We start from the raw sequence: 26,725 nt of genomic DNA, 5'->3' as shown, positions 1-26,725 counted from the left end.
GCCACTTATGAGCCCAAGCCTGGATGTTGTCCAGGTCTTGCTGCATGCGGGCTTGGACTGCTTCATTATCTGAGGGGTTGCGAATGTAACTGAACACTGTGCAATCATCAGCGAACATCCCCATTTCTGACCTTATGATGGAGGGAAGGTCATTGATGAAACAGCTGAAGATGGTTGGGCCGAGGACACTGCCCTGAGGAACTCCTGCAGCAATGCCCTGGGGCTGAGATGATTGGCCTCCAACAACCACTACCATCTTCCTTTGTGTTAGGTATGACTCCAGCCACTGGAGAGTTTTCCCCCTGATTCCCATTGGCTTCAATTTTACTAGGGCTCCTTGGTGCCACACTTGGTCAAATGCTGCCTTGATGTCAAGGGCAGTCACTCTCACCTCACCTCTGGAATTCAGCTCTTTTGTCCATGTTTGGACCAAGGCTGAAATGAGGTCTGGAGCCAAGTGGTCCTGGCGGAACCCAAACTGAGCATCGATGAGCAGGTTATTGGTGAGTAAGTGCCGCTTGATAGCACTGTCGACGACACCTTCCATCACTTTGCTGATGATTGAGAGTAGACTGATGGGGCGGTAATTGGCCGGATTGGATTTGTCTGTGGGAGTCTCCAAAATGCCAAGGCTGGAGGATTAATGGATGGCACAGAGAATTGCCATAGCAGCAATAAATCACTTGAAATGTTTTGAGAGATTTGATTGGTTGCTTTTGTGGTTTATAATTGGTTACTTTTTTGTAATGAAATTTATTTTAAATAGACAGAAAAATTCAGTGGGTTTTGATTGCCTCAGCATATGTCCCTGTTTACTAAAAAGCAATCAGCATGCTTCATATCTGATGGACCTGCCCTACAGATACATGCCAGAGGCAAAACTTTTCAATTTCCAAACACTGAATGAGTACTGCACCTGTTAAAATGCTTGCCTTCTGATTGGCTATGTGCTCAGATCCCAGACTGCCTGTCACTGGAATTCCCCTAAATTCCAATAATTTCTCAATTCTGGGGGAGGGAACTTGGAAATGTTTCACTGCTACATCAGGCCCTTGGTGCTGGGGCTACCAGGAGAAATGCCACCTGCAGCTTTCCAATTCCTTGCTTTTCCCTCTTCCCTTTCTACTTTATATCTCCCTTACTTGGTGCTGTCCTCTTGTTTTCTGATCTTATTCTTGGGAACAATGTTGACAAGAGGCTTCCTTAATTTGGAGACACTGTATGTTTGTGCTCTGATATGTTTTAATAACGGGTCCATGTTTAAGTTGTATATATTATAATATGCTTTAATTCCAGTGTAAAGGGGCTTCCACCCCTTATTTTTGGTTGAGGGGGGAGCAGAGAAAGTGTCCAGATGGTATGTCTTCCAGAAAAGTAAGGTTCTCTGTTGTGTTGTAGTAGTTTACTTCTATTGTACATGGTCTCTTTTAATTTCCAGAATTCAATAGAATAAAAATAATCCAATAGTTTCTTCATTGTCACCGTCAGTATTTGCATTCCATATTTTATAACATTGACTCGGTGTAATGCTTCAAAACAGAGCCAAAGGCAATGCAATAAGCAATACTTTAAGGAAGGACACCATAAGCAAAAGAAACAAGAAAGTATGCTGTATTAATAAAGCACAGATTGAAGCCTTCCATATACTAACTGGAACAGTAAACTTTTTTAGATCTGTAAGATCTGTATTACAGTGCAGCACATAGGACTCTTATAGAATTGATCTTTCTTGCTTTGATCTATAACTAAAATGGCAAACTGTTGACTTGCAGAACCAATTTGTGTTTGGATAAGATTCAAATTAGCTCAAACATTGTTTAGGCTTCCGAGTAGGTTATTAGCTTCATGTTATTTTGAATGCTTGGTTCCACAAATGCTCACAGAAACTGGATTACTTAAAATTATTGACCAGGTCTATTGGATTATACATTAACCATGCTGTTCATTATGAATATGGAAGTTTTTTGAAATGCAATAATATTCATTTTTTGCATTTAATTTGCCTGCAGGTTTATTTACATCTTTACAATCTGAATTTATTATTGTATTCTGTTAAGACCAGATAGTAATTCCTTCCTGTCGGACAATTGTCTTACTTGGTTTCAATTTTTGTTGGGAAGGAGGGCAACTGTGTAATGACAGATGAATTTAGATTACTTTTTTCAACTTCGGTAAATCACCTTGGAATACAGTAAACTAAATTTTGATATGTTTCAGTTACAAACTGGTGCTTTTTTTTACTATAAATAGGTTTTTATGAATTTAGCAAGCAGCAGTTTTTAGTTCTTGTATGAGTGATGCTGTTGATGTGCTGTGCTTGGTTGTTTTAATGGTGATTCATTTAGAATCATAGAATCATAGAAGTTTACAACATGGAAACAGGCCCTTCGGCCCAACATGTCCATGTCGCCCAGTTTATACCACTAAGCTAGCCCCAATTGCCTGCACTTGGCCCATATCCCTCTACCCATCTTACCCAAGTAACTGTCCAAATGCTTTTTAAAAGACAAAATTGTACCCGCCTCCACTACTGCCTCTGGCAGCTCGTTCCAGACACTCACCACCCTTTGAGTGAAAAAATTGCCCCTCTGGACCCTTTTGTATCTCTCCCCTCTCACCTTAAATCTATGCCCCCTCATTATAGACTCCCCTACCTTTGGGAAAAGATTTTGACGATCTACCTTATCTATGCCCCTCATTATTTTATAGACTTCTATAAGATCACCCCGAAACCTCCTACTCTCCAGGGAAAAAAGTCCCAGTCTATCTAACCTCTCCCTATAAGTCAAACCATCAAGTCCCGGTAGCATCCAAGTAAATCTTTTCTGCACTCTTTCTAGTTTAATAATATCCTTTCTATAATAGGGTGACCAGAACTGTACACAGTATTCCAAGTGTGGCCTTACTAATGTCTTGTACAACTTCAACAAGACATCCCAACTCCTGTATTCAATGTTCTGACCAATGAAACCAAGCATGCTGAATGCCTTCTTCACCACCCTATCCACCTGTGACTCCACTTTCAAGGAGCTATGAACCTGTACTCCCAGATCTCTTTGTTCTATAACTCTCCCCAACGCCCTACCATTAACGGCGTAGGTCCTGGCCCGATTCGATCTACCAAAATGCATCACCTCACATTTATCTAAATTAAACTCCATCTGCCATTCATCGGCCCACTGGCCCAATTTATCAAGATCCCGTTGCAATCCTAGATAACCTTCTTCACTGTCCACAATGCCACCAATCTTGGTGTCATCTGCAAACTTACTAACCATGCCTCCTAAATTCTCATCCAAATCATTAATATAAATAACAAATAACAGCGGACCCAGCACCGATCCCTGAGGCACACCGCTGGTCACAGGCCTCCAGTCTGAAAAACAACCCTCTACAACCACCCTCTGTCTTCTGTCGTCAATCCAATTTTGTATCCAATTGGCTACCTCACCTTGGATCCCGTGAGATTTAACCTTATGTAACAACCTACCATGCGGTACCTTGTCAAAGGCTTTGCTAAAGTCCATGTAGACCACGTCTACTGCACAGCCCTCATCTATCTTCTTGGTTACCCCTTCAAAAAACTCAATCAAATTCGTGAGACATGATTTTCCTCTCACAAAACCATGCTGACTGTTCCTAATCAGTCCCTGCCTCTCCAAATGCCTGTAGACCCTGTCTCTCAGAATACCCTCTAACAACTTACCCACTACAGATGTCAGGCTCACCGGTTTGTAGTTCCCAGGCTTTTCCCTGCTGCCCTTCTTAAACAAAGGCACAACATTTGCTACCCTCCAATCTTCAGGCACCTCACCTGTAGCTGTCGATGATTTAAATATCTCTGCTAGGGGACCCGCAATTTCCTCCCTAACCTCCCATAACGTCCTGGGATACATTTCATCAGGTCCCGGAGATTTATCTACCTTGATACGCGTTAAGACTTCCAGCACCTCCCTCTCTGTAATATGTACACTCCTCAAGACATCACTATTTATTTCCCCAAGTTCCCTAACATCCATGCCTTTCTCAACCATAAATACCAATGTGAAATATTCATTCAGGATCTCACCCATCTCGTGTGGTTCCGCACATAGATGACCTTGTCGATCCTTAAGAGGCCCTACTCTCTCCCTAGTTACTCTTTTGCCCTTTATGTATTTGTAGAAGCTATTTGGATTCTCCTTTGCCTTACCTGCCAAAGCAATCTCATGTCCCCTTTTTGCCCTCCTGATTTCTCTCTTAACTCTACTCCGGCAATCTCTATACTCTTCAAGGGATCCACTTGATCCCAGCTGCCTATGCATGTCATATGCCTCCTTCTTCTTTTTGACTAGGGCTTCAATCTCCCGAGTCATCCAAGGTTCCCTACTTCTACCAGCCTTGCCCTTCACTTTATAAGGAATGTGCTTACCCTGAACACTGGTTAGCACACTTTTGAAAGCCTCCCACTTACCAGACGTCCCTTTGCCTGCCAACAGACTCTCCCAATCAACTTCTGAAAGTTCCTGTCTAATACCATCAAAATTGGCCTTTCCCCAATTTAGAATTTTAACTTTTGGGCCAGACCTATCCTTCTCCATAGCTATCTTAAAACTAATGAAATTATGATCACTGGTCCCAAAGTGATCCCTCACGAACACTTCTGTCACCTGCCCTTCCTTATTTCCCAAGAGGAGGTCAAGTTTTGCCCCCTCTCTAGTCGGGCCATCCACATACTGAATGAGAAATTCCTCCTGAATACACTCAACAAATTTCTCTCCATCCAAGCCCCTAATGCTATGGCTGTCCCAGTCAATGTTGGGAAAGTTAAAGTCCCCTACTATTACCACCCTATTTTTCTTGCAGCTGTCTGTAATCTCCTTACATATTTGCTCCTCAATTTCCCGTTGACTATTTGGGGGTCTGTCGTACAATCCGATCAAAGTGATCTCTCCCTTCTTATTTTTCAGTTCTACCCATATAGACTCAGTGGGCGAACCCTCGGATATATCCCCTCTCACTACTGCCGTGATGTTCTCCCTAATCAAGAACTCAACTCCCCCTCCTCTCTTACCTCCTGCTCTATCTTTCCTATAGCATCTGTACCCTGGAACATTGAGCTGCCAGTCCTGCCCCTCCCTTAGCCATGTTTCAGTAATAGCTATAACATCCCAGTCCCATGTGCCCATCCATGCCCTGAGTTCATCTGCCTTGCCCATCAGACTTCTTGCATTGAAATAAATGCAGTTTAATCTAGACTTCCCTTGGTCTTTGCCCTGCTTTTTCAAACCATCTGTCCGGTCATGTTTTGTACACTCTCCCTTACTGCCTTTTGTTTCTATCACCACTTTACTTCCCACTGACTTCCTGCATCGGTTCCCATCCCCCTGCCACATTAGTTTAAACCCTCCCCAACAGCACTAGCAAACACTCCCCCTAGGACATTGGTTCCAGTCCTGCCCAGATGCAGACCGTCCAATTTGTACTGGTCCCACCTCCCCCAGAACCGGTTCCAATGGCCCAGGAATTTGAATCCCTCCCTCTTGCACCATCTCTCAAGCCACGTATTCATCCTAGCTATCCTGTCATTCCTACTCTGACTAGCCCGTGGCACTGGTAGCAATCCTGAGATTACTACCTTTGAGGTCCTATTTTTTAGTTTAACTCCTAACTCCCTAAATTCAGCTTGTAGGACCTCATCCCGTTTTTTACCTATATCGTTGGTGCCTATATGCACCACGACAACTGGCTGTTCACCCTCCCCCTCCAGAATGTCCTGCAGCCGCTCCGAGACATCCCTGACCCTTGCACCAGGGAGGCAACATACCATCCTGGTTGCGTCCGCAGAAACGCCTGTCTATTCCCCTTACAATCGAGTCCCCTATCACTATCGCTCTGCCACTCTTTTTCCTGCCCTCCTGTGCAGCAGAGCCAGCCACGGTGCCATGAACCTGGCCGCTGTCACCTTCCCCTGGTGAGCCATCTCCCCCAACAGTATCCAAAACGGTATACCTGTTTTGGAGGGAGATGACCGCAGAGGACCCCTGCACTGCCTTCCTACTCTTCCTCTGTCTGTTGGTCACCCATTCACTATCTCCCTCAGTAATTTTTATCTGTGGTGTGACCAACTCACTGAACGTGCTATCCACGACTTCCTCAGCATCGCGGATGCCCCAAAGTGAGTCCATCCGCAGCTCCAGAGCCGTCAAGCGGTCAAGCAGTAGCTGCAGCTGGACACACTTCCCACAGGTGAAGGAACCAGGGACACAGGAAGGATCCCTGAATTCCCACATCCCACAAGAGGAACATGACACGGGTCTGGGATCTCCTGCCATGACTTAACCCTTAAGTTAGCTTAACAACAACTACAATGTCAAAAAAAAAAAGAAAAACTACTTACCAGTCACCAGCCAATCACTTACCTGTTGGCTGTGACTTCGTGCTTCCAGCAGCTGCAGTAGCTCAATCCTCCTCCTAGTGCCTCCTTTTTTTTTGGTTAGAGGAGGAGGGAGGGAGGGAAACACAAGTGTTGTCTTTCGGATTTAACTGCTCCTCCACACCAGTTCTGCTACCCACTGTTCAGTGGAGGTGACTGAGCCGACTTCTCCCAGAATGCCCCTCTGTCTCCTCTGCTGGATTTATTTTTTATTGCCTTCGGTCACCTTTCCTAATCTTTTTCCCAGCTCCTGCTTGGTGTCCTCCACTCCCCATTGGAATATTTTGCTACATAAAGGTGTCAGCCATGGCTCAGTGGTAGCACTCTTGCATCTGAGTCAGAAGGTCGTGGGTTCGAGTCCCACTCCAGAGACTTGAGCACATAATCTCGGCCGACCCTTCGATGCAGGACTGAGGGAGCTCAGCACTGTTGGATGAGACATTAAACCAAGACCCCACCTGTCCTTGCAGATAGATGTAAAAGATCCCACGGCACTATTTCGAAGAAGAGCTGTGGAGTGCTCCCCAATATCCTGTCCAATATTTATCTCTCAACCAACATCACTAAAATAGATTATTTGGTCATTATCTCATTGTTTGTGGGAGCTTGCTATGTGCAAATTGGATGCTGCGGTTCCTACATTACAACAGTGACTGCACTTCAAAAGTACTTCATTGACTGTGAAGCGCTTTGGGATGTCCTGAAGTTGTGAAAGGTGTTATATAAATGCAAGTTCGTTCTTTCTTATATGAAAGGTGCTCTATAAGTGTAAGTTATTGTTACATGAGTTGCACATTCTTTAGCACAACCACTCCATGACTGGACCGCAGGAGATGGTGTTCTGCAAGTTGTTATTGTCAACTGATCTCAGGTGGGCAGTTATAGGGAAACTCGCCAATTGGTCTTCGTTAGGGAGGGAGCCAAAGCTCTTGGTCACGGCTCAATGACTCCTGCTGGAATGATGTATGTGTGGTTTGTGGGTGAGGACAAGAGTGGTTTTGGCTGTAATCCCCCTACAGCCAAGTAGCCTGCCAACACTTGTTATTGAGGCTGTCACTTAAAGTATATAAGAACATTAGAAATAGGGGCAGGCCATCCAGCCTGCTCTGCCATTCAGTGAGATTATGGCTGACCTTCAACCTCAACTGCACTTTCCCGACCGATCCCCATATCCCTTGATTCCCTTAGTGTCCAAAAATCTATCACTCTCATTCTTGAATGTGCTCAACGACTGAGCATCCACAGCCCTCTGGGATAGAGAATTCCAAAGATTCACAAGAAAGAAAGAAAGACTTTCATTTACATAGCACTTTTCACGACCTCAGGGTGTCCCAAAGCGCTTTAGCCAATGAAATATTTTTGAAGTGTAGCCACTGTTGTAGGAAATGCCGCAGCCAATTTGCGCACATCAAGGTCCCACAAACGGCAATGTGATAATGACGAGATAATCTGTTTTTAATGATTTTGGTTAAGGGATAAATATTGGCCAGGACACCGGGGATAACTCCCCTGCTCTTCTTTGAAATAGTGCCGTGGGATCTTTTACGTCCACCTGAGAGGGCAGACGGGGCCTCTGTTTAACCGAAAGACGGCACCTCTGATGGCGCAGCACTCCCTCAGTACTGCACTGGAGTGTCAGCCTAGATTTTGTGCTCAATTCTCTGGAATGGGACTTGAACCCTGCTAGTTACACCCTTAAAAAACTCTAATAGATATGTCAAACACGATTTCCCTTTCATAAAACCGGGTTGACTCTGCCTAATCATATAATGATTTTCAAAGTGCCCTGTTGCTACGTCCTTAATACCACTGATGTCAGGCTAACTGGCCTATGGTTCCCTGTTTTCTCTCTCCCTCCTTTTTTGAAAAGCAGGGTTACATTTGCTACTTTCCAATCCACGGGGACCATTCTAGAATCTTGGGAGTTCTGGAAGATCAAAACCAATACATCCACTATCTCTGCAGCCACCTCTTTTGAACCCTAGGATGTCGGCCATCAGATCCCGGGGATTCGTCGGCTTTTAGTCCCATTAATTTCTCCAGTACTTTTTCTTTACTAATCTTAATTACTTTAAGTTTCTCCCTCTCATTGGGCCCTTGTTTCCCCATTATTTCTGGTATATTTTTTGCATCTTCTCCTGTGAGGACAGATATAAAATATTTTTTTAATGTCTCTGCCATTTCCTTATTCCCCATTATAATTTCTCCTGTCTCTGCCTCAAAGGGACCCACGTTTACTTTTGCTAATCTCTTCCTTTTTACCTATTTGTAGAAGATCATACAATCTATTTTAATATTTCTAGCTAGTTTACTCTCATTTTCAATTTTCTCCCTCTTTATCAATTTCTTGGTCATCCTTTGGTGATTTCTAAAACCTTCACAATCCTCAGGCTAACTATTTTTTGCAACATTTCAAGTCTCTTTTAATCTAATACTATCCTTAACTTCTCTAGTTAGCCACGGTTGGATCATTTTTCCCGTGGCGTTTTTATTCCTCAAGGGCATGTTTATTCTTTGAGAATTATGAATTATTTCTTTAAATGTTCACCGTTGCTTATCTACCATCATATCTTTTAATCTAATTTCCCAATCTACCTTAGCCAACTCGCCTCTCATACCTATGTAATTGGCTTTGTTTAAATTTAAGACCCTAGTTTCAGACTTAACAACATCACTCTCAAACTCAATATGAAATTCATCATGTTATGATCATTCTACCCCAGAGCAGCCTTAACCATAAAATTACTAATTAACCCTGCCTCATTACACAATACTAATATTGATCTAAAATAGCCTGTTCCCTGGTTGGTTCCTTGACATATTGTTCTAGAAAACTGTCTCGAATACATTCCATGAACTTGTCCTCCAAACTACTTTTGCCAATTTGGTTTGCCCAGTCTAAATGAGGTCCACTTGGATAAGCTACTGGAGGGTGACTTGGAGTGAACTGTATCCCACCAGGAAATTGATGTCCTTTAGAACAGCAGGGAAGAAAATTAGTGAAAGGTAAAAAATGTTGTTGCTTTGGTTTAACATGTTCTAAAAGACTAATGTAGCACATTAGTAAACTGAGGAGACAGCCGTATGAAATAATCAGATCCAGCAGATCACACATATCAATACTTACCTCCATTGAAAATGAACTGTGATCTTATATTGAGCCCGTTTTTACATTTATTTCGTACCAGCTGGTAATTTGTTGGGTTGTCATAGCTGCCACGCTTTCAGTCATGTGACCAGTTAAGTTACGTGATTATATGCAGTTATGGAATTATGAATGGGCCATCATAATCTTCAAGTAAGGCTGTACTAATTGTTCTGGCCACGGTTTACACTGCTTGCAATTCCCCAAAGTGCAGCTGCTGGAGGTTGGTAACGACATCATATTGTCAGCATGTTGCCTCCTGGAAGGCTCTGTTTTCTGTTCATTTCAATGGATTGTGGGTGGGTCTGTACCAGCAGCTAATAATTTATTTTATTTTGGCTGTAAATCCTGGTGCCTTCGGTAAATAAAGTCTCTGTCGATGAGCAATAGCCTTCAGTTTTTCTTGCTGAATTCTATAAGGACTAGAACAGTGATGGTTGCAGCATGTTTGTGGTGTGATAATGTCACCACAAAATCGCAAGCACATTCCACAGTGAAGACCACTGCTAACTGTCAAAACAGCTGTATTCTTAGCATGTAATGTGGAGCTCAAGAATTTTTTTTTGTAAGACTGTATTTCTGTTTTGCAATGTGTGCACAATAGTCTAATTCCTCCTGAGATGATTGTTCCCAGGTTTAAATCTATGGAGCAAAATATTTGAAAATACATTTCTGGAAATTTTACAGTTGGCATATTTATTTTACTTTTCCATCTCTTTGGATTTCCACCCCCTTTGCTATCTTGTGCCACATGCCATTTCCTTCCCTCTTGAGAGGGTATCGGGCAGGTAACCTGCTGGGTGTTAGGTATGCAAAAGTAGCCTGCCTCTGAGCAGCTTGGTCTCTTTTAAATCTTTATGCCTCCATTCCCATGTAGGGAAGTGTGTTGCCCTTTGTGTAAGGTCTACCTCTGATGGCACAACAGGAATCAGGAACTTGCAGTGTCGTGATTCATGTGAAACAATTGCATCAATTAATTTAATTGATAACCGTAACCTTCCCAATGGTTCAGTTAATTTACCCAGCTGAACCATTCAGACCAGGACAGTCCCAGATTGGATTGCCAGTCTGTGCTGAGTTAGCCAGGATAGTGGTAGGATTGCTACAATTCCCATAACATCCTTGGGTTAGGGAAGGAAAATAATCAGGATTCCTGCTCTGACTGATCCAGATTGCAATCCAGAGACTCCAGCTGCAAGTGCAAATATGTAACTATCGGGTAGGATAGGACTGTGCTCAGGTGCGATATCCTTGTGGATGAAAAATCTGGTTACACTCTCTGCCAAGTCTCAAGCATAAATAAAGAGCACCTGTGTGAGGTTCAAGAAGATGATTGGTACCATGGCACACCAGAAAGGTGTCAATACCTTTATGAGAGAAAGGGATAATGCTGGTGAAAAAGAACTGATAACAGTGTACTTTAAAATATTTTGTGGAGGTTCCCATATTTTAGTTATTTGCTGAAAATGATTTGCTGTCTAGAGTGTGCAATATTACTATGCAAAGCTATTCATAAATTTACATTATATATTGGACAAGAAGCAATGCTTATACAGAAAATCTAAGAAAGATGTCTGCGATGGTTTGGATACATTTCAAGAATGAAAACAGCTAGAATACCTTACGCGGCCCTGCATACAGAGGTACATGGAACAAGAAGCAGAGGAAGACCAGGGAAGCGCTGGATAGACAATGTCAAGAGTGACTTGTCATAGAAAGGGACACAGATGACTGAACGGTCCTGAACAGGCTAGTTCAGAACCAACAATAGCGGAGTGAATTCATCCGGCCCCATCATCGCTGCTGAGCTGATGGTCGGAAATTTAGTCGTGGTATTGTACATAAAGGTCTTGAAATTAATGGCAAATTAGCTAATTATAGTGAAAACCAAATGAGCAATAGAAAGTAGAAGCAGCTGTGATTAGAGGGCAGTGAGAGGGCATCTGTTTTGGATCACCTGCTGGTCTTAATAAATAAAATGAAGGAGGATCCTTATAATTTTCTGAAATTTACAATGACATCAGCAGGCTGTATGGCCAAATGTTGAGTGTGAGTGATTGATAACATTCAGATAATCTGGACTAACCCAATGAAAGAGTTAAAGAATGGCAGATGGATTTCAAAGTTGATGTAATATTATGCACTCGAGAACAAGAAACATGAAATGTGTGTCCAGTAGGTGTCTGTCAGCAAGAGTGGAAAAGGGAAGGAATTTAGGTGTGATTATTGGTGATTCACAAAGTTTTCAGTCAATTTGAAACTAATTATTGGGGCATCTACTTCAAGTTGAAAAACTGTTTTAATTCTCTGTAGACCATTAGTGAGACCACACATGGAATATTGTGTGCAGCTTTGAACACCCTACCAACAAAAGGACATTGTGTTAGAGTAGGTTTTAAAGAAAAAAAAACTGCAGGGCTGATTTGTCTTAATCTGAAGGAAAAAAAATTGAGAGGAGACAAGTTTTTAAAACCCTGAGATTAATTGTTAATGCAAATACAAGGGAAATTGTTTAAACTAGACAATGAGTACAGAGCTAGAGGATAAAATGAACAATCCTAAAGCAACTGGTGTTTTAGAAGAATTTCCTTTTCCCTAAAGAGGAGTGGATATATAGATTAGACTCACAGAAATACCCATTAAGTCTTATTGATAGAATATCTGGATAGGTATGTGACTAAAGCTTAAATAGAGAAGCAATTCTTGAGTCCAGATTCCATAACATTTCCATGAGTGCATGATTTAAGAAAATATTCTCTCTAACTACCCTATCAACTTCTTTAATCATTCTTAAACACCTCAATTAGATCACCCCTTAATCTTCTATACTCAAGTAGTTTTCACATTTGAAATCGATAAATTAAGTAGCATATGCTGGCCTACAGTACTGAGGTTGCAAATAAAAGACCTGTACTGTTAGATACAGTCCCAAAAGACTTGATCATCGGTAGGGAGTAATTTCTTGTCCCCATTTGCTTATATATACTAGTACTGTAAATACTTGTATTTTTATTATTTACTTTGATTTTTGCCAGCAAGAAATTTCTCTAGGCTGCCCATTTCTCAATATAATTTCTTCTCAATGAATTATTGGTCAAATCCCAGCAAGTTGCTTTTCAACTGAGCTGATTTAAAAAAAATATTAGGATTAACTTCCTTGAAAAGAGCTTTAGTATCGGACTGCTGTTGACCTGTCAGTTCTGTTATTTTCCACTGGTCAGCTGGGAACAGATGTTGATCAAGTCACAACTGGACTCTCGGAACGCGGAGTTCTTTCACCGAAGCCTTTAAACTGTATTCAGGGCTTCCAGTGGTTGAGTGAAGTTCTCACTGTTTGTGTAACTTTAATTAAAGAGTTGCTGACTAGTATATTGAGTCAATTTCTAAAAAAGAACTTTAAATACTATAATTTCTGGCTATAACTTTACTGTTGCTATAAATGGAACATTGTATTTTTTTGGTCAGCTTATCAGTGTCAAAATAAAATAAATATCTCAACCCTTACATATTGTTCTGTTTAAAAATGTCTTGTTTTTAGTTGACCAGTATGTTGGCACACAAACATGTTGTAGCAAAGCTTTTTGTCTGAGATTCCCTGGATAACGAGTTCCCTATCTTGGCTACATTATTGAAGCTCTATGTCACTGCCAAGATTGGAAACTCTTTCACCATGTATGAGCTGCTTCCCACATGGAGGGAAGTGGGAGGGCGGGTTAACCCACTACAATCCCACCTTTCAGCAGCTAATTCATTAGTAGTATAAAAATGAGTCAGTGAACAGGCCATATACAAGCCCTTGCTGGGCACTTCCCATAGGGAGGGGAACCAGAATAATCTGACAGTGAGGAATTTCACTGGGGTGGGGGGTTGGGAGAGGCATAATTTTGAGCTCTACAGACTGAACCTCTGTTCCTAACAATGGAATGCACAGTCATCCAACCGCCTTGAGTGCATTTTAGAGCGTGGCAGCATTGAGGGAAAAAGTGCTATATTGGTTGGATTTGCTTTAACTTGGCTGGTGAAGCTAGACAAAGGATAAGTTTGGTTTTAAAAATTGAGTTTTGAAGTAAAGAGCTGGTGTGTAGTTGTGTTCCACGTTTTATTTGCTTTTTAATTATTAGCCAGTGCACATGAGTCATTGCTTACATGTATAATCCACTGAACTGAATGATAACATTGTAACTAATTTTGCTACAAAGTCACTTGCTTTCATTTTCCCATGGCATTATTAGATATCCGTCTGGGAAAATATGACCGTGAAACAAAAAGCTTGTAACAGCTATTACTGTTTAACTACTTGAATATGATATGCTGAACCAAGTATAATGGATGTATTTTTTTTCTTGTTTTATTTGTTTGCATAAGGTCTACCTACCACCCATACCTGTTTAAAGGTGACCCTTCTTAATGGTGCCACATCATGTTGATGCTTGGTGGCATGGAGTTGAAAAAAGTGATTTTATTTTCTTGGTTTCTCCACAATAAATTCAACTGCTGCATTCCGTGACAACCCAACACCACCGCTTACTGCTGTGCAAATGCCGAACCTGAGTCTTAAACCCGAACACTGCCCTTCACTCAGAGTGGTAAAAGCCGCATTGCTAGCTGTTCCAAGGAACTGACTTCCAAGTTCTAAAGTGATTTCAGTATTGATTTCAATAGTTTCTTTCGAACTTGGAAGAACTTAGCTACGGCCAGGTACGTAGCTTTTGCTACTCTGTAATCTCCATCTCATGCCCGGGACTCCTTTCCCAATCCTCTTACATCCAGGACTTTTTTCTCTTACAGCAATGCCATATCCTGCTCCCATTCCTGCCAAATCTTGGTATTCCTTTCTCAGAGATCCAAAGCATCGCAACTGCCCTTCCCAGTGCCCTTGCAACCTTATTCCTGGTTCTTCCAGACCTTCAAACTCCCCCAGTGTTTCCACATCCCATGATCCTCACTCACAGACCTCAGGACCACCCTCCCAACAATACCACCCCTAAATGCCGCCCCCAACTTCCCACTGCCACTACACACAGTTCCTATCAACTACCTGCAACATCTTCCCTGCTGTCTTCTCTTGGATCCAGGGCTTTAAAAAAAGAGATGCAATTAATTAAGAGATGCATAGTTAGACAAACTTTTAATATAATCAAGATCATTGATTTAGTTTCCACAGAAATATGCACAGAATCACCGAATTTGAGTGGGAAAATACCATTAACAGTCTAACAACAGTCTTTAATAGAATCACAATTTAAATAATTCTGTCTCAGTAAATTGGTGGCCCTGATGTACTTTACGTGGCATAAAACAACTTATTCTCCAGCGCCACTGAAGGTGTGTGTGTGTGTGTGTTTGTGTGTGTGTGTGAATATATTATTATTTTTCAAGTTTTTTGTGTCCATCAAACTGAAAGGTATTAGTGCTAGGAGTGGAACATTTTTGAACCCAGTGTCCAAATCAAGCATTCTTCAGTGTGCTATGGGTTAGAAGTGAGGTGAAGCTGCCAATAATATAGCTTAATCCCAAACTTTTATAAACATCCTGTATGGTACCAGTGTGACATTTCTATTTCTAACACCAACCATCTTTATAGTCTTTGAATCATTTAAATTTAATATCAGTTACGGATCTTTAACGGCGGGCATTATTTGCATAAATCTTCCCAGAGTCCAGCCTGAACCCAGCCAGATCCACTACCTGGTGGGCGGGAGCAGGAATTCTGCAGCAGGAAGCCACAGCCGGAGACACGGATAAGTTTGGGGGCGGGGGGGGGGGCGGGGCTCTGGACACTATCAGTTTGGGGGGTGCGGGGGGAGCCTGGGGCAAGGAAGGCCCAGGGATTTCTTGTGAGGCCCAGAGGAGCACTTCTGGCCCACAAGGGAACCTACAAGAAAAATTCTGCCAGGCGGGGGTGGTTAAAATCAGGACCATAAGTGTGTGGGATTTCATATCACTATGCTGTACAGCTTCTAGTGCCAGACAGGCTCCATTATATCTTATTGCCAGAAATTAAGTACTAAATGTAAACAGTAAGTTGTTGAATGTGCTTTGATAGTTATCTTAATACAATTGAGTTTAAGGTTGTGATCAAATCACTTTAAAAGAAAGAACGATCAAAAATAAACTCACTGCAATGAGAATTTTAAACTTCCTGGCAGGGCAATTGCAGTAGATTTAATTCATCTATTTGTGTCCAGTTTCTGTGTCTGGAGACTGAGGGGGCTGGTCCACAGAAAACACTGTGTCAGCACACTGCTGAAATCTGGCCTTGTTATTTTTAATACTGATGCAATTTTGTGAAAGTACTGTGGGTGTGAACTGAAGTTCTAAAACAATTCCATGTGTCCGAACTCATCAGAAATGGTAAGCATTGAGTCGGTTATGAACTTGAAGCATGATCTGGAAACTATTGGCTAAAAAGGTTTGATTCACCAGAAAAGGAAGATATTCTTCCCCAAACTGTTCTATATAAAAATAAAATTCTGGCCATAGCAGTGTATTATTGCAGCAACTGCTGTGCATTTGAATAACAAGATGGAGGGAGGTCCATCACCTGCAATTGTGCGTACAGCAGTTTCCTGATCTCAGCTATGTTGATGTGGTAGGTGTTGAGCAGAGACCAGCACGAGGGAAACTGGCAAATGGTTGCGTGAAGAGTGGCAGTACAAGAAATTTGGAAGGGAGTCACCTCCTTGCCTCTCTTCCATGAAGCTAACCCTTGAGACGTGAATATTTTCCCTTACAAAACATAAAAGTACACTCTCCACACATTTGTTTTATTACTGGCAAGTGGTTTTAAAACAGAAACTTCAGTTATGTATAACCATAGAAGGTAGCAGCACAGAAGGAAGCCATCACATCTACGCTAGCTCTTTGCTGGAGCAATCCAAAACTAATCCCACTGCTCTGCTCTCGTTCCAGAGCCCTGTATTATCTTGTGCTTCAAATGTTTATCTAATCTTCCCATAAAAGATGCATTGATACATGCCTCAAATACTCCATGTGGCAAAGCATTCCATGCTCTAACAACTGTGTGAGTAAAGAAACTTCTCCTAAACTCTCCCTTTAGTTTTCATGATGATTTTAACACGATGACTCCTTTGGGGTCGATTATCGGATGTCCGAGCGGGTGCGTTTGTGGCGGGGGGGCTGCTAAAATTCGGGATTCCCGGGGCAGGTCCGGAGCCCGGCTCCATCCCGCCCACTTCTGGGTTCCCCAATGACGCGCTTAGATGCGCGCGCAGCCCCCGCATGCGGGACTCCCACCGGCAATTAAAGCCGGCGGGATCCCACTTAAATCAATTAATTTGATAGTTCAGGTCGTTAGCAGACCTGATTGGGAAGATATTTTAGGAGGGGTGGGATTTGCATGTCAACTGAGCGTGTTTCCCGTTTTGGGGGAAACACTTCCACTTGAAACAGACGTGTTGCAGACACCAGCCTGTGGGAGCTGCAAAGGTCCATTTGACAGGTTGTGGGGGGGCGGGGGAAGACCCTCACTCATTGCAGGAGGCCACTCTGTCACTTTGGACAAAGTTTGGCCAGCACCACCCTCCTCCTAACACTAAAATTCACAAACTTGGAACCTCAACTCCGGTGTGCAGACACATTTACCTACCTTGCGGATGGGGGCCGCCATAGCTGCAGTCATGACCTCATCGGACGACGAACAGCATCACCAGCCTCGCCGGCCACGCTATCCACTTCAGACATGTGGAGCTCCACAACACAGTGCTGTGACACATCCACCTGCACAGCAGGAGGGAGGGCAACCACAGAGAGAGATGCATCGCAGAAGGCACTACCCTCGCCACAGGGTCTACAGACCGAAGCTCAGCTTCCTGGACCTCTCTGAGCAGCAGTGCACACGGAGGCTCAGAGTCACTCGACATGTAGTCGTGGAGATCTGCAGCCTCCTTGATGCCGACCCCTTCCCGGCTGGCCCGAGCACCATCTTCTTACCTGTCGCTGTCAAAGTCACCACTGCCCTCAACAATTTCTCCTCCGGATCCTTCCAGGGTGCCACCGGGGACATGGCCGGCGTCTCTCAGTCATCTGCACAAAAGAGCCCTGCAAATACAACTCCACCCACTCTGCAGTGACACAATGGGTGGCATCAGGTGTGGGTCTTCATGGTGATCCTCAGGAAAGGGAATTATTGCACAACCAGACAAGATTTGCAAAGATGTGGCCGTAGTGGTGATACCAAACAAACAAAACTAAATCAAAAACATGACACTTTGTCATACACCCTTGTGCATCCCCTTTGTGCTCACAAAACCTTAGCCTTATGTTTATGGGAACCCCTCCGTGGTGCTACCCCTGTGGCTTCAGCAGAGGTAGTGGCAGGTTGCTCTTGGCCATGCCCTGACTGATGAGATGCTTTGCGCGGACGCCCTCTTGGAGCAAAGACTGCTCCAACTGCACCTGTGCAGGGCAGACTCGGCCACCTGGAGAGGAGGCAGCATTGTGGGTACTGGTTGATAGGGGGGCAATGGGTGAGACGTGGAAGCGCTTTGAGTGGCGTTCCCACTTCCATGACTCCTTTCACCATCATCCCTCTCCTGGCCCAGGCCCACATCACTCCTTCCACCCTGCTGGAAGACAGTTTGGAGGACTTGTGTGAAGCCTTGGAAGGCCAGTTGTAATGTATCTGTCAGCCTGTTTAAGGCGGCAGAATGTTGCTCACCCTGAATCCAAACGGCCGTTGTCAGGGCCTGAATGGACTCGTTGTTGAGCCGTGCTTGAAGCTCGATGGAGGCTAGCCTTTCCTCCATCGCAGACGTTCCCGCACCTACCCGCGACACTATCTCAGAGATGCCTTCAAGTCCCTGTGACAGTATCTCGGAAATACCCTCCTGTACCTGTGCCACCATTCCACTCATGCAGGAGTTGGACTCCTCCATCCTCCGTGCGATTGTGGAGAGTGCGCGTGGCACCTGTTCCAGTGCCTCGGCAATGTGCTGCTGCCCCTCAATGATTCTCCTTTTCATGGCTGGCCCCGAGGGTTCAGCATCTGGGTCCAGTTGAGCAGAGCCTGGAGAAGATTGCTCCCACCGACGCGGACTCTCCATGGTGCCCCTGCCACCAGGGTCTGCTCGTGCTCATATGTGCGTGGTGACTCACCATGTGCAAGCCCAACTAAGTGAGGACGGGGACCCCCCGAGGTGTGTGTATCTGCGCTAGTGGATGGCTGGCTCAGATGTGACGATACACCCTTAGAGGCCGGCAGGTCCTCTGAGGAATCGCCCTCCGCAATCACAGCAGTCGCAGATGGGCCTGCAAGAGAACAGAAAGCAATATTAAGCATGTGGACAGATGTTGAGGTGCTGCAGATGCCAAGTGATGTTAAGATCATTTGCTATCATGAGTGCTGAGTGTTAGATTTCTGTCACCAGCCGCTTGTGCGCTCCTAGTCTCGGCGTCCACCACGGACAGGCACTCCAGTGTCCGGCTTAGTTCCAATGTCTGCTGCTCTGCGTCTGTTAGGACCACCTGATGTAGCGGGCCCCCTCTGGTACTTGCCCTCTCCAGGGCATTCTGGCATCTTTTCTCCTATCAAGGCAAAACATAGAGAGGCGTGATTGAGTGATGGTTGCATAGTGACCCTCTGCATGCGTTGGTTTGGGTGGGAGCAACCGTGAGGGAGATGCATGGGAGGGTGCGTTTGAGACATAGCCATGAGATTGTAGGAGGATTGGATTGCATGGTAGTGTTCGAATGGGAACTGGGGTGGTGAGTACGTGCAGGCAAGGTGAGGATGATGGTTGAGTGGATGTGAGGAGTGATGCGAGAGCGTTGTGGTGGGAGTGCAGAAGGAGTTGTGTGGTGGTGGAGGTGATGTGGAAGACGGAGTGTGGGTGAATGCATTAAAGCACTTCCTGCACTGGGCCCAGGTTCGGCACACATTGCCGCTGCTGCTGACCTCCTCGGCCACCTCCAGCCAGGCCTTCTTGGTGGCAGAGGGAGGCCACCTCCTCCCATCAGGTGGGAAAAACATTTCCCTCCTACTCCTCACCCCATCAAGCAACACCTGGAGCGAGGAGTCTGGGAACCTTGGAGCAGCCTTGCCTCTGGCCTGCTCCATGCTGCCAAAATGGTTCTTTGCTGCAGGAGGAGCATTGGAGGACTGCCCCTTTAAATAGGGCTCCTCCTGCTGACAGCCTGTGATGCGGGTGCGCAGTGCGCCCGATGCGCAGGTCTGGAACGGGAAACCCGGAAGCGTGTGTAAGTACCTTCAATTAGGCTGTGATCCAGTCGACCCCCCCTCCTAATATTGGGCCCCTTATCACTGATTCCCCATCCAGAGAAAATAGTCTTTCCCTATTTACTCTGTCAAAACCTTTTGTAATTTTAAAAGCCTCTATTAAATCTCCTGTTTTCCTTCTCTGCTCCAGTGGAAATAGTCCCAGTATTTAAACTGCCTCCTCAATATAGTTTTTCATCCTTGGTATCTTGTTCAGTCTATGCCGTATGCTCTCTGTGGCTTTAATGTCCTTTCTATAACAGGGTGCCCAAAACTGCAAACACTCTAACTGTAATTATTTATTTGCCCTTCTACGTTATGTCTTATTCATTAGACTCAAAATGCCACTGGCCTCTTTTATGGCTGTATGTACCTGCACTCATACTTTCAGGGAATTATTATTTTAACCCTTAGTCCTCTGTTTCTCCCCACCCTTCAGCATCTTTCCATTGGATTTATTGTTTTTCTTCCCAAAATGCATTCCCTCACATTTCTCTGCCTTAATTAGCATCTGTCCACTAACCTGTCCATGTTCTCCTGAATTTTTTCACAGTTCTCTTTGCTGTTTGTCACCACCACCCCCCCCACTATTTTCTTATCAGAATATTTCGATATTCTGCTTCCTGAGCCCATATCTCTCATATACATTTTGTCCTTATTATTATATTCCATTATAAATTTCTATATCCACATGTATAATTACATAGAATTTTACAGCACAGAAACAGGCCATTTGGCCCAACAGGTTTATGACTTGTTCATGCTCCACACGAGCCTCCTCCTACCTTACTACTTCTCACCCTATCAACATATCCTTCCATTCCTTTTGCCCTCATGTACTTATCTACCTTCCCCTTAAATGCATCTATGAATGCAAATATATAACGAAAACTATCTGTGTAAACCTGTCACGCTGTAATTACACCCTATAGTCAAACGTCGACACAGCAATGGCATTTTTGATCTGAGGTAATCTTGGGTGCTCATCAACATGAAGGTGGCAACTTAATTCACCGAGTCATAATCAGGCTCTGCAATGCACTAAAGCCAAGCAGTGGGAGACCTCCTTCAGGAGGTTGTCTCCTGAATGGAATCTTAACTCCAGTCCACTGTGAAGCTGGGTTTAAAAAGTGTTCAAATGGACCATCGGATCTCCTGGGCACTTTTGAAAGGAACTTACTGCAGATGTTTTTAAATGCTGTAAGAAAGAAGATATCTCCACCCATTCTCCTATGTTTTAAGAAATGGCAGCGGAGAGACAGAACACTCTGCAGGTGTGTCAGGTCCCTGTCTTCCTCGCCCATCCCCACTCATGACGACATTGTTGAGACTGCAATCTCCCAACTGGGAACTCACAGAATAAACCTGCGCTCTGCCACCGAGACAACCTGTTGGAGCTTTGAAGTGTGGAGCTACCAAGTTACTTCACTCTTGAAGAAACTTAAAAAAAAATCATGAAATATCAAAAACAAAATTGTAGTGGGATCTGAATTTTAGATTTTGCAGTTAACCTATGTAAGATTTCAGTGATAATTGACCGTGGTGGTTTTTGAAAGTAGTACATGAATGTCTACAGTATAGCCAACAGTAAGAGGCAGGAACAGAATTCATAATCTCCTGTAATTATTAATGATTTTTAAAAAATTTTGAGACTTGGAATAAATATTGCCACTGGCATTTAAAAAAATAATCTGATTGTTTTCCATTTCTGTTGCTATTTCATAGAATTTTGATTAAGTAACTCCTGATGACATAATATCAGAAACTGGTTGGAGGAGCTGCTGAGCCCACTCAACTGGGGAAGTTGAATTAACGTACACAGTTGCTGATGTATCCTGCGATACCCTCTGCTGATGTTCGTTCAATGCTGTCATATTTACTAGCTCGTTAATTAACCTCCCCCAGTGCTATCCGCATCCATTTTATAAATAAATAAAATATTTTGGGTTTGGTGGGGGTGGGGGGGGGACATTTTTATGTACACTTGATGGAGTCACCAGCTCTATGCCCTTCTGAGGTTTATTGGGCTAAAGTAATCCTGCTCATTAGCAGTAGAGGCTTGTCCATAAGTTGGCAGAAACACCAAAAGAAATCACTGGGTAGTACTTTTTGACTTTTGAATGTGATAAAGGATATGAGTGCTTGAGGGGCATTTCAAGTTCACTTTACAAAGTCGATGAATGCACCTTTTTTACATTCATAACTAGCAAATTGAAAAGCTTTCTGAAAGTGTCCCTGCTACAGAATATTATTTTCAGTAATGCCTGTTGGAACACTAGTTGCATTTTTGATCAAACTGATTTCAGACCAGAGGCTGGAGTAATAGTGGCATTATTTTTGGGAGCTGCAAAAAAAAACTTTTAGTAGGGAGCAAGCTACAAAAAGGGTGATTTTATGTTTTGTTTTATTGTTTTAAAAAAAATGTTGCACTCAAGATGAGGGATCTCACACCCAATCACAAGCAGCATTAACTGCACTCACGTCATTTATAGCATTAGTTAGGCCCAGGATAAAGCTTGTTTGTGATTTCTCAAGTAAATGCTGTTAATGAAGTTTGTGCTGTAGAATGGATGTTTTGTGGTACCTTCATTTATGAGGGAGCCATGAACAATTTACCAGAATGTTAAAGTAAGTGGGCTACTGTGGTAATACTCCAAATTTAGCATAGTCAAGAAAATAATTGATTTTTTAAAAATAGATCAACCTTAATACCTTTCTGCATACATGCCAGCCTGGACAACTCTCATAAGCTGACCAAACCCCAAAAAGCTAACAATTCAAAAAAACGATTGATAACCAATATAGGCCTAAGACCAGGACCACTGTCTTAGAGTGACTGAATAAGATACATTCTGTTTTTATTACATGGGATTCCAGGCTTTTTACCAGTATTTTGGGGGATTGTCTTCACATTTGGCTTTTTCTGGTAAATCCAAAGCCAGATGGCATTACCTATGACCTGAGAGTGCAGTGGGACATGAACTTGTCATAACTTAAGCTTTAGGTATATCCATATTGGGGCTAACTAGTGCTGATTGCTCACGGGCAGTATTGGTTTATAATGTTTTAGCCTACTTTTTTTTTAAATTATTCGTTCACGGGATGTGGGCGTCGCTGGCAAGGCCGGCATTTATTGCCCATCCCTAATTGCCCTCAAGAAGGTGGTGGTGAGCCGCCTTCTTGAACCGCTGCAGTCCGTGTGGTGACGGTTCTCCCACAGTGCTGTTAGGAAGGGAGTTCCAGGATTTTGACCCAGCGACAATGAAGGAACGGCGATATATTTCCAAGTCGGGATGGTGTGTGACTTGGAGGGGAACGTGCAGGTGGTGTTGTTCCCATGCGCCTGCTGCCCTTGTCCTTCTAGGTGGTAGAGGTCGCGGGTTTGGGAGGTGCTGTCGAAGAAGCCTTGGCGAGTTGCTGCAGTGCATCCTGTGGATGGTGCACACTGCAGCCACAGTGCGCCGGTGGTGAAGGGAGTGAATGTTTAGGGTGGTGGATGGGGTGCCAATCAAGCGGGCTGCTTTATCTTGGATGGTGTCGAGCTTCTTGAGTGTTGTTGGAGCTGCACTCATCCAGGCAAGTGGAGAGTATTCCATCACACTCCTGACTTGTGCCTTGTAGATGGTGGAAAGGCTTTGGGGAGTCAGGAGGTGAGTCACTCGCCGCAGAATACCCAGCCTCTGACCTACGCCCTGAGTGCATGGCGTTAGCCCTAATATCTCATCACTTATAGTTTATGAGAAACACAACACAGAGGTATGGTTCTTGCAGTGGTGAATTTAGAAATTTTTGAAGGAAGTGTGAGATTTATATCATGTGGAGTCATGCCTCCGCCCCAGGAAACCTTTTTGGTGCATTTTGGAGTTTACAGTAATTGTGCTTAAAGCCAAAAATGATGTATCCTGGAAGGGTTGCAGATATTTTAAAAATAAAGTTCTTGTTATAAGTGACCGCTGATTCTTGATTCTTGTACCATCAGAAAGTAATACATAGGAAATATAAACACCAGGCGTATGCACGTACCATAGCTGAAGGATATAAATGGTAAGTGGTCCTGGATCTCCTGTGATGTCCCTTGTAGGTGCTTAGAAGGACCAGGTGGCATAAATGTTGAGGGCAGTGGTGACCTTCACTGCCACTGCTAGTGCAGTGTTGATGTTTGACTGTTCTTGTCAGTCATTATGGACCAAGTTACACACCTCAGTCATAGGCTTGATGCTGAGTCTCTTCATCTATTGTTCCTCTTGTGATAAATCTCCATCCCATCTCTTCCACTTCCCCCTTCTCCTTAATGTTTTTACTTAATTTTTGTTAGTTCTAATACAAAATATTACTTTATTCTTAGAAGGAAGTTTAGAATACTTTACTTACCCATTTGGGTCTGACTTCTGAGTCTCTACATTCATTTTAGAGGTGGGACCATTTTGAAAAAGCAATGACCCATGGCTAAAAACTGGTTCCTAAAGACATTATTTTCAACCAGACGATATTTGGTACTCAAAATATTAACATAGCTGCATCATAGAAATGATCACGTCAATCTCTGACATGATTTATCAAATAGAAACTTTGGGAGTAATTTTAACGCCCAAGAATGGGTGGCTTGGGGGCGGGAGGGTGGTTAAAGTAATAGCTTTTTGGAGCGGGACCGTATCCCGGCTCCAACACGCCCACTTCCGGGTTTAATCCAGGCGGGTTTGGATGCATGCGCGCAACAGACACCAGGAAGTCCCGTCCCCACTTAAAGCTGGTGGGCTGATACTTAAAAGGGTAATGTACCTCATTGAAATAGTTGAAGTATTTAATTCTTTGTGCATTGCAAAAGTTAAATGAATTTAACCGTACCTGTTTGGGATTCCCATCGCTTCCGATTCATGTCAGGTGAAAGCAGGCGTGTCGGGCCAGATCCATGAGGTGAGTGCCTTTATTGCACTGTTTGTGGACCCGGAGGAGCAGGAATGCTTCATCCAGGCCCAACAAGCTCACCTGGCGCGACATGACCCCGCAATTGTCCAAACAGCACCCCGCCTCCCGGAAGCCCGATGCTGGACCCCCTCCCCCCACTCCCCAACGCTGGACACCGCCTCCTCGATCCCATGCTGACTGACCCCGCACCCCCCTCCAATTTTTTTTTCCCCCAGGGCCCATGATCTCTCCCTCCCGCTCCCCTCTCTGATTTGCGGCTCCTTTCCCTACTGACAGGCAACCAGCCTGTCAATCTGGTTGCCTGGCGCTTGGGAAACCCAGAAGCACAAATACTCACCTTCAATTGAGTTGCGATCGCAGATTGCGATGCACTCATTTGGTTTCCGGGTACCTCACGCGAAAATCTAAGGACAGGCTGGGTTCCCGACTCCAAGTTAAAATCAAGTCCATTGTAACAGCAGACATGTTATATTGTACTTGGCACAAGTCTTATTGAGCCTGGATGAGGTAACTTGTCTGTGGCACAGAACAGGTTGCTAGGATGCATTGCTGCAGTTTATGACCTCATTAGTAAAATTCCACTTCATTTTGTATTGGTCGTATAGTCTGTCCTGACTTCAGGTATTAACCAGAACTTTGTTCCCAAACTCGGTGATAATTCTTGCAAATCAAAACCAATGCAGCCAAAACTGCAAAGATCAGGGCCCAGATTTCCATTCCAATGCTCCCAGCACATGCCAGATACTCACATTGGGAGATTGTGTACCGTCCCCCTCATGATTTTACAATCATTAACTTTAATGGATGGAAAATCATGGGCTAGGGAGGCAGAATTTCCTAATATGTGCTCCTGGCATGAACTCAGGGCACTGAGCAGTATATCCTGGCCCCTATTTTCCAGCAGGCTGGTTGGCATGTATGTTTCCATGGATCATCTGATGGTATATTTCGAAAATTGTTGTTATATTCTTCAATCCTGATTGCACTGACTGCTCTGGACACACAGCAAAACAAATTCAACAATAGTAATTCAGCTGAACACATGATGGGAACCATAATATTATTGCATATTATACAACTGCTTTTTAGGAGCATGTTAAAGATTGCAACCCAATCTTGATATTGAGACGATGCTTATAAATCACTCTGGTTTTGCTCTTGATGCTATGGGATTATATAAACTATTGGATTAGATTACAGCCTTGTAATTTACCCATGTCTATTCTTCATAGCATTAAAGTTCAGTTTGTGTTTAACACTAAGGCACATATTCAGTGGAGTATTATAGAATCATAGAAGTTACAACATGGAAACAGGCCCTTCGGCCCAACATGTCCATGTCGCCCAGTTTATACCACTAAGCTAGTCCCAATTGCCTGCAATTGTATGCAAAGATCATCTGGATTTTTTGTGCTATTGACATTAGTTTTGATACCTAATAATTTCTCAAGCACTCTATGAATTACTGTGGTATGGATTGATTAAAATAAATGCTCTCCCTGTAAAATTATATTTACCGTTTTTTTTAACTAGATAATTATAATTATCCCTTTTCTCTCTTTTGCAGAATTCTATGAACCTTCCTCCTGATAAAGCAAGATTGCTGAGGCAGTATGACAATGAAAAGAAGTGGGAGCTCATCTGTGACCAGGTAAAGCCAATTCAAAATGCTCTTCCTTATTGAGTAAAGGGTGCAGTGAAAGAGCAGAGAAATGGAATAAGAATTAATGTAGAGTACACACAATGGACCTCTTTACATGCTGAGTGCTCAATGATTGGTTTTATATTCAACGTCAAGCATCTGAGTTTGTAATGTTTGTATATTGTGACAGCCATGGATTTAAATATCTCATGGCTTAAATTGTTTGTTTGCAATCCATTTTGCTTATTATTTAATAACACGGTTTTACTCATGAATAGATATAATAATGCTGGCTTGGCATTTAAGAGAACCATCATGCATGTAAGTATTCTGCAGAGCTCCTGTTGCATTAATTAGCAA

At 43.5% G+C, this 26,725-nt stretch overlaps 1 protein-coding gene and 1 long non-coding RNA gene across 7 annotated transcripts in view; one reads left to right on the top strand and one right to left on the bottom strand.

Moving 5' to 3' along the window:
- fmnl2a (formin-like 2a) overlaps positions 1–26,725 on the top strand; it is a 243,774-nt gene that overhangs the window by 107,646 nt on the left and 109,403 nt on the right. For all 6 annotated transcript variants that reach the window (XM_067987455.1, XM_067987450.1, XM_067987456.1 and 3 more), the window contains exon 2: positions 26,291–26,374. In XM_067987455.1, coding sequence (XP_067843556.1) covers positions 26,291–26,374 — 84 coding nt within the window. The remainder of the gene's footprint in view (positions 1–26,290; positions 26,375–26,725) is intronic.
- LOC137323680 (uncharacterized) overlaps positions 1–26,725 on the bottom strand; it is a 51,440-nt gene that overhangs the window by 10,081 nt on the left and 14,634 nt on the right. The window lies entirely within an intron of this gene.

The sequence above is a fragment of the Heptranchias perlo genome, chromosome 7, assembly GCF_035084215.1.
Source record: "Heptranchias perlo isolate sHepPer1 chromosome 7, sHepPer1.hap1, whole genome shotgun sequence".
NCBI lineage: Eukaryota > Metazoa > Chordata > Chondrichthyes > Hexanchiformes > Hexanchidae > Heptranchias > Heptranchias perlo.
Note: the sequence above shows the minus strand (reverse complement) of the source record. Positions and strands in the feature narration are given on the sequence as shown.